General features: G+C 36.0%; 1 protein-coding gene across 11 annotated transcripts in view; it reads left to right on the top strand.

Moving 5' to 3' along the window:
* The window catches only part of VPS13B (vacuolar protein sorting 13 homolog B), a 685469-nt gene that overhangs the window by 509653 nt on the left and 158165 nt on the right, over positions 1 to 17651 (top strand). For 9 of the 11 annotated variants that reach the window (XM_039853834.1, XM_039853836.1, XM_039853835.1 and 6 more), the window contains one exon: positions 5872 to 6267. In XM_039853834.1, the coding sequence (XP_039709768.1) occupies positions 5872 to 6267 (396 nt within the window). Of the gene's footprint in view, positions 1 to 2269; positions 2463 to 5871; positions 6268 to 17651 lie in introns of those variants that run through there. The other 2 variants (XM_039853838.1, XM_039853845.1) reach the window with 2 other exon arrangements.

The following is a 17651-nucleotide window of genomic DNA, read 5'->3' as shown; positions in this document are numbered from 1 at the left end:
TTTTGTGTGGTGGTCTTGTATTCTAAAATCTTGCTAAATTCACTTTAATTCTAAGAGTTTTTCTTTAGATTCTGTGGAGTTTTTCTACTTGAACAATCATGTCATCTGTGAATAGACATCATTTTATTTCTTTCTAATCATCATACCATTTTTTTGGTCTCTTTGTTTATTGCCTTATATACTAGTTAGGACTTATAGTGTCATGTTTAGCGTGAGTAATGAGAATGCCTTGTTTCTGATCTTAGGGGAAAAGTATTCATTCCTTTATGACTAAATATGAAGTTAGCTATCATCTCCTCTATTAATAGTTTACTAAGAGTTCTTGTTAAAAACAGACTCTGGACATTGAATTTTTAAAAGTTTTCTGCATAAATGGATGTGATCATGTTTTTTGTTGTTTCTTTTGTAAACTGTTAATATCATTATAGTGATAGACTTTCTAATATTGAAGCAACCTTGTAGTGTTAGGATAAACCACTCTCGGTCATGGTATATTATTAACTTTATATGTTGCTGGGTTTGATTTCTAATTTTTTGTAGGGTTTTTACATCTCTGTTCTTAAGGGGTATTGGTCTGTAGTTTTTGTTTCTTTTTACTGTCTTTGTCTGGTTTAGGTACCAGTAATGATGGTTTCATGAAATGAACTGAGGAGTGGTCTCTCCTCTTCTATTTTCTGAAGCCCAAGAAAATGAAGACAAGAAAGAGGAAAAAAAAAAAAAACGAGGGATTTTTTTAGTCCTTCTGAGCATTAGGAGCTCCCCTTCCGTTTCTGAAAGCCAGAAATAAAGGGTTTCTCCTCGTGCTCCCTTTTTCTGCACCCAAAGCCCACTTCTCGGTTTCAGTATGCTTTCAGGCTGGAAGATGCAGGAGGAAAAATGAGAAACTCACCAACATTTTGGTGGTATTTTGAAATCTAGTCAAGATCTTCCCCAATCTACCTGTTACCATTTACTTTTCTGAGTCCTCAAATAGGTGCTCTGTGGAGGTTTTATAGCTGTAGTTGCTCCAGAGTTTTTAGCTGCATAGAGTGGCAGAGACAGGGTTTCATCTTTCTCAGAACCTTGGAATAACTTTTAAAGAGAGGGAATTGGCAACTAACAAAGAGAAGAGTAAAATATATTAGATGTTTTTGCTTTGGAGGGAAAAATAAAAATGAAGGCAAATATTCCTGGTTGTTGAAACTTCATTTATGCTCACATTGAAAACTAGAAATGTCATGTGGGTAAATATGAATGTGGATTTGGTATTAGTTTTCTATTGATACATACATAACAAATTACCACAAATGCTACTGGCTTACAACAACACAAATGTATTGTTTTGTCGGAAGTCTGGGTGGGTTCATCTGGAGTCTCTGCTCAGAATCTCACAAGGCCAAAATCAAGATGTATGTTGGGCTGTGCTCTAATCTGAAAGCTCCAGGGAAGAATCTACTTCCCAACTCATTCCAGTTATTTACGTAATCCAGTTCCTTGTGGTTGTAGGACTAAGGTCCCCAATTCCTTGCTAGCTGTTGGCCAGGGCTTCTCTCAGCTCTAGGGCCATCCATTTCTTCTCACATAATCTCCATCATCCTCAAAGCAGCAGTGACATATAATAGAGCCTTTCTCGTGCTTCATCTCTCTCTGACTTTCCCTTCTACCTCCTCCTTTTAAAGGGAGGCCCACCAGATCAGGCCCACCAGATAATCTACTGTTTTAAATCCAACTGTCCTAAGATATTTGTCACAACTGTGAAATCTCTTTTTAGCACAGTAGTACCTAGATTTGTGTTTGATTCAATAACCAGGTGACAGGAACCTTGGGGAGAAAAGCCATCTTTACAATTCTGCCCAGCACAGAACCAGATTAGAATGTTTTAGAGTGCTCCAGCACAAAGTGACCAGATGTACTTCATGTCGTGTTTGAGGCCTGATGCCAAGTGTTAAAGATGAAAAATGTGCACTTGCAGACCTTCTTGATTGGTGGGAAATATAATCTCATTTAAAAATACTTGTGCAGGGACAGTTTTGCAGATCATCTTCTTGAAGAAAATGCTAAGCAGCATCCTGAAGATTAGGTGTTGAGATAGAAAGGGCACATTAGACAAAGGAGCAACATGAGCAAAGGCCTAGTGGTGAGACAGCATGGGTTGGGAAAGTGAGCTCTAGAAACTCTGATATATCTGGAACTTTAAACTGTGAGGTGGGCAATGGCTGTAGCTAAGCAGAAGCAGGGCCTTTCCTCGTTCCTGCCCCCATTCTAAGGAGCTTGGTCTTTTACCCCATAGGTAAAGAAGAGCCATTAAAGAGTTTTGTGCAGGAGTGAGCCAATCAGGATCATATTTGAAACAAATCACTTGGAAATTACTCTGGAGACTGTATTAACTGGAAGCCATCTAGACAGAGAAACCATTTAGGAGGCTTTATAACAGCTGAACACTATCAAAGGCATGGAGGGGAGAAATGAGGAGTGGCTGGAATGCTGAGAGAAGTGGATTGGATTCAAGCAATATTTTGGAAGTAAAATTGACAACTTGATCATTGAGTGGACCAGGAAAAGAGGGAATGAAATGAGTAAAAAAGTCAGATTTCTAATTCGAGCCACTTGGTAAATGATAGAGCCTGTCTGAGAGGGGTTAATGGATTGTTCTAGAAGAATCGATTTGATAAGCCTGTGGGAATTCAATAGAAAAGAAAAATTCATTATGTTTCCTTTATTACATCATTAAATGCTCATTCAGTATTTACTGTAGACCAGACATAGTTTAGGTGCTCCGAGTAAGATCCAACAGTCCTAACTGCTCAGGAGCAAACAGTTCATTGGACTATGACAGATTCCTAAGGAGATAACTATAAAAGTGTATAATATGAATAGATGTCTGATGATGGCCCAGTGCACAGGATATTCTGGAAGCAATGAATGAGAGGATGTCAAGAAGCATTTCCTAGAAGAAGTGACTCATGGGCTAAGTCTCAGAGGATGAGTTAGGCAAGTAACCAGGGGTCTAAAAAGTTTTTCCTGTGTCACCGGGACCACAAATGACCCATGGGTGCCTGAGATATGAGAGTTCATACTAAAGTAGTAGTCAGCAACCTCCATATATACCATTCATTCCACGGATGCTTTACCAGTCTACAGTCAGGGAAAATGGATCCCTCAGCTTTAGCAGTTGGTTTAGGTGGATATTAGGGCTACTTTCTGCATCAGTCACTAAATTGTTTCCTTGGCTTCAGGATGAACACTTATGACACATAGTTTAAGTCGTCATGTTATGAATCCAAGCAAAAGCAGATAGCTTCAGGCCCCAACATCTGAGTCTTCTTTCTACTTTAGCTTTGTTTTGTTTTTCTGTTGTTGCTGTCATCTATTGAGATTGTGCTTTCTTTTTGCAGGGGAGGGGTGAAAGGTGATGTCATTTTCTGTGAGACTACAGAATTTGGAAGCCCACATAAAAGATTGTCTAGGCAGAGCAAGTATGGGTCATTTGTTTTGCCCGCCAGCTTCTTTGAATACCCCAAATTCCGCAAGTCGTTAACAGTGCCCTTGAAGCGCCGCTGGTTTGGGTATCTGCATGCAAAAAAAATGAAGTTAGACCCCTACCTTACACAGTACACAAAAGTTAAGTCGAGAAGGATTGTAGACTTAAATGTAAGAGGTAAAACTATAACACTCATAAAAGAAAACATAAGTGTAAATATTTGTGATCTTGGGTTAAGCAACCTTTCTTCACATGACACCAAAGATATATTGTGCTTTATAAAAATTATAATAGATATATTGGGCTTTATAAAAATTCAAATCGTGCTGCAAATGATACCATCAAAAGAAAAACCGAAAAGACATTCCGTAGAATGGGAGAAGATATTTGCAAATCCTACATCTAATAGGGACTTGTATTCAGAATATATAAAGTGCTCATACAATTCAATAATAAAAAGACATATTGCCCAATTTAAGAATGAGCAAAGGATGTGAATGAACATTTTTTCAAGAATATATACAAATAGCCAATAAGCACATGAGGAAATGTTCAACCTCTTGGTCATTAGGGAAATGCAAACCAAAATCACAGTGGAATACCACTTCACACCCACGAGGATGGCCATAATCAAATATAACCTAGCAGTCCCTCTCCTAGGAAGATACCTAAGGGAAATGAAAATTTGTCCAAACACAAATTTGCACATGAATGTTCATAGCAGCCAAAAAGTAGAAACAACCCAAATGCCCATCAAGTGTTAATGGATAAATAAAATGTGGTATACCCATATGATAAAGCATTATTCAGTCATTAAAAAGAATAAAGTACTGATGATATATGTTTCAACATGAATGGACCTAGAAAACATTATGCTAACTGAAAGAAACCAGACATAAAAGGCCAATATTATATGATTCCACTTATATGAAATGTCTAGAACAGGCAAATCTGTAGAGACCTTAAATTAGTGGTTGCCTAGGGCTGGGAGATGGGAAATGGGTGGGGAGTGACTGCTAAGTGGTATGTGTGTGCGGCGATGATAATATTCTGGAGTTAGATAGTGGTGATAGTTTTTAGTTCAATACTAAAAATCATCGAATTATACACTTTAAGTAGGTAAATTGTTTGGTATGTAAGTTGTATTTCAATAAGATGTTTTTACAAAAAAGTAATTCATTTAAGTTAGGATGTTTGTTCCTGTTTAAAAAATAAGGAGAGCAAGGAACTTTTTAATATTGCGGAAGAGTGACACAGATGTCTGATTCTTTCCATTCAACAGCTAGTTAGAAGCAGGACTCTCAGAGTTTTGCTAGGTCTGATTAAAGAACTACAAGAGAAGGCACACTTAAAAGAGATGGTATCCTGAGGGAGTCTGGTTAGCCAAGACATCTGAGGAAAGTGAGACGAGGTCATCCTTATGAAGAGGGATGTAAATAATGAAATCATTAATAAAGAATATTAACTTTATCTGCTTAGTAACTTTGCTATTCCTAGCTTCATTTGGCATTATGTCTTGTATTATATCTTCAGGCTCCAGTGAAAAAGAGCACTTGTTAGATTCAGTTAAGCTCAAATGTTTATTGGACACATACATATGCAAGACACACTGTACCAGTCACTGGGTATAAATATGTAAGACAGGCTCTGCCTTTGTGACCCAAAGAGTCTTATGTCTTATTAATAATAAAAACAGAAGAAAGTGAAATAAAAAGGCAAAAACAGAAATAATAAAGCTAGTTAATTTTAATATCAGGTGGCTAAGTGGCAGATAAGGACAACTTCTGGTCTATGGTACATATAAAATGGACTATAGGTTTTAAGAAATTTCAGGCTACCTATGATGACATATTAGACATTTTATCAGTGCAAACTATATAGGGAAAGATGTAGGGACTCTTCTGGTTTGCAGCAGGTCACGAAAGAGAAACAAACATTTTCTGCCTATACTTGATCAGAGAATGGCAGGGGAGGCTACTTCAGTTAATTAATTGGACACGTATTTACTAATACCAGTATTTGCATCAAACTGTGTGCTGGATACTAGAAGTCATTTTACCTTGGAAGAAGGGATGCAAGTTGGAAAGGCTGCTGGAAACTGGAAAAGCTACTTCATTTTGCCTCAGCGGGAGGGCAGAGGTAGATGTCCATGTTTGGCCTTTATCAGGAACAGACAGCCACATGGATTAAGGCAGGAATGTCAGCATGTAAGTAGTCCAGGGAAAGTGTTCCTTCAAGTAACTACATGGAAAGAATAGTTAGGTGATGAGTAAAAGAATTACAACATCTGGCATTCTAATCAGCCCGCAATACAGGTGTTGGGAAACGTAAATAGAAGCTTGACAGGGAAGTAAAGGCTAATATTTGATAAGAGAGCTTCAGTAATTTTCTTATCTTTTTCAATTCAATAGCAGATATCAACTTGGATATATCAAAGCCTTTGAAAGCAAACCTGAGTTTTACCAAGCTGGATCAGATAAACCATTTTTTAAAGAAGATCAAAAGTGCACGCCACAAAGAAACTTCAGCCCTGTCGCACACCATGCTGCATAAAGATGAGCCTCCAGCCTCCAAGTGTTACCGTGGAAAGTTGTCTAAACCTCAAGTTCATGGTGATGGAGCACAAAAGGTTCCATTCCAGGAAAACATGTGGAGAACTGTTTCCTGCTTTCAAAAAATTTCTGTCCATACGACTCAGATTGTGGTCTCTGTGGAAACTGTCCCCCATCCTAATAAACCATGCCTGTTAGCATCTTTATCAACCCTCACTGGAAGCTTTAATGTTAAAGCAGCACAGAAAGTACCTGGTAAGTCACAGAAAAGGGGAGGGGGAGATGACAGTATGACTTGTTAACGTCTGAAAATGTATAATTTTGATGATTTATATTATTTAGAGGTTAAAAGTTTTAAGGGCCATTAGCGACGGCCCTTATTTTAGAGAAAATTTTATAACACATCCTTTGAGCTTAAGTGTTTTAATGCTCTGAACTAAACTGTTTCAATTTACCTCTTCAGGCATGTTCCTTAAAGTGTCTTTAACCCATTTCCCGTTTAGAAAAAAAAGTGCAGCTCGCAGCCAGCGTTAATTTAATTTTACATAAACACGCTCTTTGAGGCTGAAGCAAATCTGACTGGTTCTCGATGTGAAAATAAAATATAAAAACAGTTCCTGGAGTTATTTCTAAACAGAACTTGTCTCTAATCCTAATGTGACAGAAATATAGACGTAAATCGGATTCATCAAATGAATCTTCGGCTAACAACTGAGAATGAGGTTAATATCATGCGTAGGAATGCTACATTTTCTAGGATTTGACGTTTTTCAGCGATCGAGAATTACTATATTTTGTAAATGAAAATACCACTACTAAAAACAGAATGCCGTAGAATGATGTCATTTGTTTCCAAAGACTACCTATATATTAGAACGATGCGAAAACAATAATGAAAGTGAGATACTTCCTAGCAAACTATGGGGGTAAGGTTAGGACTCTAATCTGTGAGTCACCTCGAGGTAAACGCTGAAGCCACAAGCACCGCTGTCGAGTATTCTAGGGGCAAACAGGAAATAAGTTAAAACTGTTGATTCCTAATTTTTATTTATTTATTTGTTTGTTTGTTTGTTTCTTTTATTTTACCTAAAACAGCTGTAGTGGAACAAGAAATGGTTTTACGAACCATTAGAGTAGTGGTTCTCAAGATATGGTGTCAGAACCAATACCATCAGCATCACCTGGGAACTTGTTAGAAATGCAGATTTTCAGACCTACCCCTGACCTACTGAATCAGAAACTCTGGGCATGGAGCCCAGAAATCTGTGTCGCAAAAGCCCTACAGGTGATTCCGGTGCACTGTATTAAGTCACTGGTAACAGTTTACTTAAAAAAGAGAAGTTGCTTTAGTGGCAGGCATGCTACACAAAGTGTAATAGCAAAGGCTATGCTTCTGTGCCAAGCCTAGCAAAGAGAGGCATGGACCTTGCAAATCGAAAGTCGCCCATGGGTGGAGAGGTGAGAAATTAACAGGCAGCGCCATCTACATTTTCCTCTTTTGTTACGTGACCGAATCATTATTTGCTTTTTCACACTGAATCAAAAAGGGTAGGCCAAAGGAATGTGAGGAGGGAAAAAGAAAAGACAAGGCACAGGTGGGAAATAACAGTTTTCAGTCACTGAAACTGCTACTGTAAAAGTTCAGGGCACAATGCCAGAAATTTCACTTTGAAAGTAAAAGTAGCAAAAGGGAAACATTTTTTTCCACTTTAATTTACAGGAAAGCTTTGGGGATATAAGGGTAGTGCAGGGGATAAAATAAATCCTGAAACTATATGCAACTTCGTTGCTTACTAAAAAGTAATTAAGTGGCAGCTGGAAACTAAATAAAACTTAGTTCTATATAGCCAGTTTGGGCACAGTAGTTTAAGAGATAAAGAAAAAGTTTTATAGTTGAGAAGTATGAATTTTAGGCCAAAAAAATAAATGATTTATTTCTTTCTCACCAGAAATACTTGTGATCAAGCCAGCTAAAAGCACTGTATTTTTTTAATTCTCTTAAAAGTTAGAAATGAAAAATGTAAGGTCCTTGGGACATGGAAGGTTATGAAACACTGGAGGCTAAAATGTCTGATTTATCCACAAATAAATTGCAACCCAGACAACACTGGGCCTGTTCCCACGCCTTTCCAGTTGTACCTTAATCACATAGCAGAGAAAGGTTAGGACTCAAACAGAGTGAAAGAATTTAAATGTACTGTACTCAATTCTAGGTCCTTTTTTGTTCATCCTCATTTCTTATTTTGTTCATTAGCTGCTCATATTTTATCCGTGCTTAATGATGTCTATCCTTGGTAACATCTCTAAAATATAATTAAAATCCTCTCACTAAGCTATACCAGTTTGTAGACTTATTCTGTTTTTATAACTTGTTTTTTCCCCTTCATACTAGAAAAACTATGTACCCTTATATTACTTTTACAATTATGCTCTTAAATCTAGTTAAGCACAGAAGTAGAAACTATAGCTTTGGCTAAGACATAAATTGTACAACTTTAATTGTAGTATCCAGTAAATGTTCTATAATAGTTATTTGGGTCAGCAAACCAAAACAAATCGAAGCTATTCAATAGGAACTATTTTATTATGAGAGCATAACGAACACTAATCTATTTTCTCTACGTTTCTGCTTAATGTAATGGCATGCTCAAACATTTTAAGAAAACAAAGTCAGCAAAATAATAAGTTAAAATTAAGTGAAATAAGATTGTGTTAAGTTCTAGTTATTGCTGAAGGCTGGTTTCTAGGAAATTGTAATGGAGAGATTACGTATTTTTCAAAAACTTGATTTTTAACTAAGCAAAATTTTTTAAAAGCGAAATACAGTTTAAGCTTTGGACATTAATTTTGTTGTATAGTTGAATGCCTTAATTCATGTTTTGCAATTTGTATAAAATAGATGCAAATATATATTCAAGGTATAGTTTTGATAAGTGGTAAAAAGTATCCCTCACAAAAAAAAAAAAACCTTCTACCAGTAATCATATTTCTTTTTGCATTTTTCAAATGACATCGTTCTGCATTCAACCAAAAATTTTTATAGTATATCTTTGAGCTCTACAGAGTTCATGTCAGATTTTTATAGTTTGAATCTAATACAAAAATACTTAACTGCGTCTTTGATTTTATAGTTTATATAACTATTGTGACCATCTGCAGCAGCTGCACTTTTCAAATTATTTGCTGAACCAAATTGAGCACAGTGACAAAAGTAGTCATCTCAGATATACTGTTAAACAGAGAAAGAAAAAGGAGCATTGCCGTGGTACAGTATAGCCATCTGCTGTACAGATGTTATTGTATAGAATGACTTAAGATAAAATAATTGTAGAAAATTTTCATTAAAACCTCAACAATTTGCACTTGTTTATGCGAATCTGCATAACTCCCCAATGAGACAACACACTTGGGGTTTCTTTGGTTCTCACTCACTTTCTCTTTGATCCTTTTTGATGTGCTGACTTTAATAAACACAGTCAAAAACACTGTGCAAAAAACATCATGGAAAAAACTACAAAGGAACAATTATAGCAGCAGAAACTACTCTAATCCCTAACTTACGCAAGCTATTTTTAGTGAAATATTTTTTTAACACTCTTTATGTGACAATGTTATATAAACAGGGTAAAAGAGTCCTTTCCAGATGAGTTTTAATTTAGGAGCTGAAATTGATTTGTAATGCTAGAGGAATCTTATGTTCTAAGTAATATTTAGAGAAACACAATTGGGAATGTGTTGTAGGCATGTTTCCTCACTTCTGAAAGGTACAAAAATATTTGAGTTTGCCTAATGATTATATTTTTTATCATGTAAACTGTCATAAGCTTATGGCAACTCTATGGGAAAAGGGAATAATAAGAGTGAAGGGGGAAAGTTAATTTTCTTCCCAAGACATTGTCAATACATTTAAATATGAAATGCTTTTATATTCATTTACTGGTTTTTACAACAAAATATGTACAAATTATTCACTGAAATATTTTCATCGTTTGAAACAAAATGAAATGGTTATTTTCTTTCCCCTTAAAAGAAAATCTGAGTTTTTCCTAGCCTCTGTAGTATTCTACAATGCTCAACTATGGGTTTCAAGCAACTTGATTTTTTTTTAATTCCACTCTGCAGATGTTAGCGTAATTGCGACTTAATGATAATTTAACTTGTGTTTCTGCTAGAACACTATGTTCTCCTGTATTTTATCAGTAAAAGAGCCCTAAAGTTCTGATTTTAGTATACATAATGCTTGCATTTTTAAAGGTGGAGTATAATATTGCAAAAAACCCTATGATCGTGTTATCAATAACAAAACCTCATTTAGAAATTATATCTTATTTTCTGAATAATTTTAAGGCATATAATATTTCTCCTGCTGTCTACTTAATCCATCCCATTCTATAGTATGTTCTTTTTAAAAACAACACCCTTTCCCTCACATACACACACACAACACAATCTTTTTTGCCATTTGAAGTGTGTCGTTTTGGAGAAACCATAAATATGTAGCTATCAATTCTGCACTAGCAGTGTAGTTCCCCTTGTCAGAGTAAATTATGGCTCTGTTAAGGCGGCAGTCCTTAGATTTCGGCAAATAAGGGTGCACAATCCAAGCTGCGAAATAGCTGTACTTTAGGCTGCCTTCCTCCTTCCCACGGGCACTTAGATTAGCAACCTTCATGTAGTTAAGGAAAGGGGAAATAGGATACGAACAAGTTAGGTGGCACAAGGATTGGCGGAAGAACCTAAGTGAGACCATCTTGGCTGGCACTTTAGTCAGAATTCAGAACAGGTTGAAAGGATCCCCTTTCCAATGAGACCAAGGGGACTTTTCATCCATGCGGAACACAATGAGTTGAACACTTTCTAGTCAAAGAGCTGTGGTTTAAATAACTTTCACTACCAGTCTTTGTCATCCAGATGTACTTATTTTAGTGTATAAACAAAAATAGGGAAAAAATCATAACCACATTTTCCACGTATACAAATGCCTCTTATGCTCACCAAATTCAGGACCAATGCAATGTAAAGAACCTAAAGTTCCTTTCCACATACCGAAAAGTGAAACTGGGTCATTAATTGGTAAAAGTGGAGCTCCAGCCTCATTCCGTAGTCAACTGGATCTCCTGAGGATAATCTCTCAAGGCGTTGTCACAGCCGTTGGATGATCCAGGGATGCAAGTAAGCCTAAGGGGAAATAAAACATTAAATTAGATATGACTACCTAAAACAATACGTTCCAATAACAGGCCATTTACAACACCCCGAAGACTTTTGTTACTTTTAGAATGAAATAGCATTTCTTTCCAATGCCCGAACAATAGGAAATGAATTCTTTGACAGTTAAAGCCAGAGGACAAACTTAACTTTTAAGCAGCCACTGAGGATTGAAGGGGGAATACAGGTTGTAGACAGATAAATCACTAACCAACTTTAATGAATATTGGGTGTGGGCATCAGGGTCTTGTCATTTTCGACACTATGTCCCAAGTAGCTTAAACCCAGCACTCAAGGAAAGGTAGAGGCCTCGTTGGGTCTGTAACATCTGGGATTTCATTTGTCATTTTGGCATATCTAGCAAGCGCAAAAGAAAGAGTAAAAGGGGATTATCTTGACAATGAAATGAGTTACTGAATCTCGTGATAATGAAAAGCAGAAGAATTCTAATGCCCTTCTATAGTCCCTGAGGTAGAGGTGCGTTTATAGTTTTGCAGAAGTAAAATGTAGGAAGGCAGAACAGATGGCCTAGAGTCCATGAAACATGACACCCCTCATCCCAGAACCGTGTACCACTGTTTATTCTGGTCAGATTCCCTCCTATTACTTTATAACAAGGTTCAAAGTTGCTACTGATGAACTGGCATGTCCCTCTTCTTCTATTCTTAAGTTACCTGTATATTGGTGAGTTTTTTCCAACAGTGATATTTTTCTGTGCGTAATGACAGAATATTGAGACATTAAAAAAAAAGTAGAATAGAAAGTTCTAAAAATTGAAAGGGAAATAAGTAGAAAAAGTAAAATTCCCATATATTTTTTTCAAAATAATGTTCCATGTTATTTCTCTAATATGGTAAAAAAAAAAAATTTTTTTTAAACATAAACGTATAAAATACTCCCTTGGAGAGTAATTCTTTTGTCCTCTTCTTTTTAGAGATCATATGCAGTAGTGAAGAAATCCGAACATACAACTTTTATTCTCCTTGTAATTGTTATCATAATGTAAGATTAGATAGAATTTGGGACAATAATAAGCAATATTAATACTACTCTCTTGAAAATGATCTTTTTCACACCCTCAAAAAGAGTAGTAAAAATTTAAGAATCTTTGATGTTTAAAAGAAAAAAAAAACACTAGTAGAGGTACGCTGTCCAGGCATGTTTATACAGTCACTTCTTTTTTGTTTAATGAAATCGTGTTAATGCAGTCTTCTACATCTTTCATATGGAATGCTTAACTTTTTCTGTGATAAAGTTGTATGCATTTTTATGTGTCTGTTATATGATAATTGTTCTTCATGTACAGTTTTTTGTTTTTGTTTTAGTGTTGTATGGTTACTATAGCAGTTTTGGATTACAATGGGAAGCCTTTAAAATACATAGGAGAGTAACATAAGATATTTAGAAGAAAACCAGTGGGTTGAATTTCTAATGTGCTAATTTTCAGGTTACATGAAAAGTAAAACTCATGTAACAAGTAACGGGCTAAGGATGTCAGCATCTCGTGAGCATGATGTACCTGCACAGCCTTTCGTAGAGGGAGATGAGCTCATCTCAGAGAGATAACCATCTCTGACTTTTTCTTCTGATTCATCACCGCTCTGAACTCCATTTGAACCTTGTTAGACAAAAAACAAGCAGAATTCCTGGCCCAAGCTATAAAATATAATTAAGCCCTTTTGAAATAATGTGTAAAAGAACATTGCTGTACCCCCGCTTTATAACTACTACCACCACCACAACCAATAAAGTTAAATCAAGCACTGCCTGTAATGGATTAAAATAATAAATGTTCCTGGATTTCAGTGTTTGAAGTACTTGAAGAAAACAGGCTCCCAGCAGCCCGGGTAGCTAAATGCTGGAGAGACATTTATTAATGATGAGTTCAAGGATTTGGCCTGTTTAAGATCATTACTTTCTGTTTACCGTGTGTTACACATCTCATATTTTTACACAGCCCACATGTGTCCACATGCATTAATGAAGAACTTTTTTTCAAAAAAAGAATTGTTAATTGTGTAAATATGGTTCTCTTGGGGAATATGAAGTCTTCATGAGACTGCTCTCTTCTAATGAGAAACCCAGTACAGTTATACTCTTCCAAGTACCTCCACTTTCAAATCTTGTCTCCAGCTAAATCAGTCTGTTTCTTCCTATTGTTTTAGTTACCAAATTCCAACTTAATCTAGACTGTTACATATTTTAGAATTGTATCCCATTGCCCTGGACTTTATGTGTCTTATGTACTATAGCAAAAAAAAAAGAGAGAGGAAAAATGCTTTTTATTTCTCCTAGTTTTAACAAAGGTATGATAAAGAATTATTTCTCTAGATTTAGATACATTAGCGGTGGGAGAGCACAACTGATAAAAAAAAATTCCCATATACACACATTAAAACAGTGTTCCTTGGACAGGAGAAAAAAAGGACCTTGAGACAACAAAATATTGTCACTTAACATGAACACATCTCACTGTGTAAAATGCGATGGAGAAGAAAGTTTTTAGTCCTGGTAATTAAATAGATCTTTTTCTTAACTGCTTCTTCTCTACATCCTTGATAGTACCTTATAGGTTAGTATTAGATGTAATCAACAAAAATTGTCACAGCCCCCAGCGCCAGGATTATGGAAAAAGAAAAGATTAGAAATAGATCTCTATTCCCCACTCTACTGAATTTGTGACAGCCTTCAGTTTTGCCTTTGGACACAGCGAATCGCCCTCTCATCCACATAAGCCAGTAGGCTATTTGCTCGGAAAGTTTCTGGCAAAGCAACCCTGTCAGTGATGAGTGACTGAGGACACACCTTAGATGTTCTTTTGCTTCTGGCTGGGCCCTTGGACCTGTAGGCTATGTTGGCATCACATACTGAGGCTGTGCAAGACCACCGGGGACAGGAAAAAGCATTTATTCGTAACCCTGTTACCAATTAGAAAAATGGAATTACTAAAACCCAACAGCAGTTTTTATAAAGCAACATGGTGCTGGATGGAGGCAGACAGAATCTGAATCTGAAGCAGCCCTGCTGCTTTCTGGCAATTGATTATGGTAAAAGTTACAATTTAGCTCATTTCCAAAATGAAGGCAAAAATATTTAATTCACAGGACTGTTGAGAGGATTAGGTGAGATAATCTGTGCAGAGTATCATGTACATTCCTTGGCACAAATTTGTTAAATTCCTTAGTAAATATTAGTCTATTTTTGTAATTCTCTCTCTCAACTCAGTCACCCACACGAATGCCGAAGTCATAGATCATTAAACTTAAGAGCTGAAAATTATCTTAGAGATCATCCTTTTCTTTATTAAGAACTTTTTATTCTTTCCCTCATAGACCTCATGATCCAAATTGCATTAAGATTACATAGTTAGCATGACTATACCAATCCAATATGACTCTAGCCAAAAATAAAAACTTTAGTACACCTCTGCAGCCCTGTCTCAGACAAATTCATGATTTGTTTCAGGCTCTTTGAAATACTTAAAATTCCTTATGGACCACCATTATTCTGTGGGACTTCCTAAGTGGCTAAGAGCCCTGGGTTGAGGACCCCTGAGCTCATCCTAACTCCCTTATTAAATTGAGGGTGGAGAGATTACGTGATTTGCCCAGGGATATTCTGAGGCAGAGTAGTGACTATATATACCACATGTCTCCTGGCTTCTGGTCTTTCTATTACACAAATCTTTAAAAACCTGGAATATGTAGATGAAGACCAGTTTCTAAGGCGCTGCAGTAAATTACTTAGCAAGTCATTTTGCTGTCAACATTGCTAGAATAAATTTATACCAATTTTTCTATCCATATGATTTAGTTGAAAAAAAAAAATTGATTCACCAGCAGTTTCCTCATGTAATTAAGTTGACCGGCTACTGTATTCATCTAAGAACCTATGGAGTATGTGTTTACTGTTGGTCTTTCCTCTCTAGGAAAATTGTCATACACTTTCCAATATGCACAGTCAGATCTGCCAGTTCATTTTTTTTTTTTATACATAGCCACATGATCCAATCAAGTTTTATTTTTCTAATAAATTGACACAACTGTAAAAACAGTGAGCATGGTGGCAGATTGGAGGGGAGGAAAGGCAAAGCATATCTTCCATCACCCTTTAGTATTTTTAGTTTAGCTTTGCTAGGATCTGAGAGTTTTAAAACATTTGTCAAAAAATACCTTTCCCAGACAGAGGCCAAGTATAAATAGCCAACTCAGCAGACATTTTCATCTTTCATGAATAATTCTCTTTCTTTATGTGAAAGGGAAAAAAAATTATGTTACTACTTGTCATTTTCTGATGTCCAGAGGAAGAAGTTTGTATTAGAATAGAGGTCCCAACTTTTACTCACCATCGAGGACAGGGTAAGAGTCCCCAGGGTCTAGAAATCTCACCCATGAGGAATCATCAGGTCCCATTAGTAGGTGGACCACCCAACCGAGCTCTTTATTTTGAAGACTAGTCTTTTTCGTGACATTGTTTGGGAGCAGCAGCACCCTATACAGATGAAACATCAGTATCCATGTAGTCCTCTGATGGTTTTGTTCTGTTTTGTTCTATATGCTAATCTTATATTTTAGTTTATTATTAGATACAAATATATAAGCTTGTTAAAAATAGAATGTAATTAAAAATAGGATCTGATCAACATATATTCTAATTAAGGTGGGGTGGGGGGAACAAGGTTATCTTTTTTTGTGGTTAAAGTACCCAACTGCTATTTTTATGTGCTTTAATATAATTAGTTGAAAGAATTAAAAATGGAAAGATTTCTAATCATCTCTTTACGGACCATACTTACAAAAAATTTTTTTCTAGACTTATGGATATCTTTTCATGGATCATACTGATAAAATTTTTTTCCTCATTTTTTGAGGCATCCTGATGCTTCACTTATGCAAATCTACTTGTGGATGTATCTAACATATGTTTGCTGATTTTCTAGTAGCCTTAGATCACTTCCAGCTGGATAAAAAAATACCTGGATATGTTTTGCTAGCACATGTCATCATTGAGTACCCTTTCTAATGACATACAGAAGCTTGATTTAGATTGCATTTTGCACAGTCAGCCTGCAGAGAGTGGGAGCCTTACTAAGGGTCTAGTAGAAACTGATGATATAGAGCTGGCAGCATTTTGTAAACATTCTCCAAAACAAGTGGCTTGCATTTATTAACGTTCTGAAGGAGTATTTTAAAGGTCATGAAACTATTTGTTCCTTGAACTAAATTTTTACCCTCAGTGAAAAGTATGTCATATGCAAACAAAGCAAGATTATTTCCGTTTATCATACCAGTTGTTTCTGAAATTACTTCTCAATGTTGCTACACCTCATTTAGTTTAATTAAATATCTGCCATTAGTTTGCTAGAGCTGAAATTAAAAATATAAACAGATATTTGAAAGAGGCCGGTGGAAAAATCAGGCAAAAAAGCATTCTCTTGAATGGAAGGAGGTAGAGAGAAGTGGTTATATATTCGGTCAAAATGACCTGACCACAAAATCTCTAAATGCAGTGTGGGGTCCTGGATAAAGCCCACTTGATCGTAGTGTATAATCTTTTTAATATATTGCTGTATTCAGTTTGCTAGTATCTTATTTAGGATTTTGCATCTGTGTTCATGAGAGATATTGGTCTGTAGTTTTTTTTGTTGTTGTTATCTGTACCAGATTTTGGTATCAAGGTAATACTGGCCTCATAAAATGAGTTGGGAAGTATTGCCTCCTCTTCGATTTTTTGAAAGAGTTTGAGGAGAATAGGTATTAAATCTTCTTTGAATGTTTGGTAGAATTCACTGGTGAAGCCATCTGGTCCTGGACTTTTACTTTTTGGTAGATTTTTGATGATTGTTTTAATTTCCATATTGCTGATTAGTCTGTTTAGATTTTCCAGTTCTTCTTGATTCAGTCTAGGAAGATTGTATTTTTCTAAGTACTGGTCCATTTCTTGTAGGTTATTAAATTTGGTGTTATATACTTTTTCATAGTATTCTTGTATGATCCTTTGTATTTCTGCAATGTCAGTCATAATTTCCTCTCTTTCATCCCTGACTTTGTTTATTTGTACCCTTTCTTGTTTTTCTTTAGTGAAGCTAGCCAAGAGGTTGTCAATTTTATTAACCTCAAAGAACCAGCTCTTTGTTTCTTTTTTTTTCCTATTGTTTTTTGTTTTCAATTTCATTTATTTCTGCTCTAATTTCGATAATTTCTTTCCTTCTGCTGACTTTAGGCTTCATTTGTTCTTCCCTTTCTAGTTTTTTAAGATGAAGCGTTAGGTTGTTTATTTGGGCTTGTTCTTGTTTTTGGAGGTAGGCTTGTAATGACATGAACTTTCCTCTTATGACCGCTTTTGTCATGTCCCAAAAGTTTTGATGTGTTGTACTATCATTATCATTCAGTTCTGTATATCTCTTAATCTCTCTATTTATTTCTTCTCTC

Source organism: Pteropus medius, unplaced genomic scaffold (assembly GCF_902729225.1).
Source record: "Pteropus medius unplaced genomic scaffold, Ma_sr-lr_union100, whole genome shotgun sequence".
Classification (NCBI taxonomy): domain Eukaryota; kingdom Metazoa; phylum Chordata; class Mammalia; order Chiroptera; family Pteropodidae; genus Pteropus; species Pteropus medius.
The sequence above is the reverse complement of the archived record's forward strand: the minus strand, read 5'-3'. Positions and strand labels throughout refer to the sequence as shown.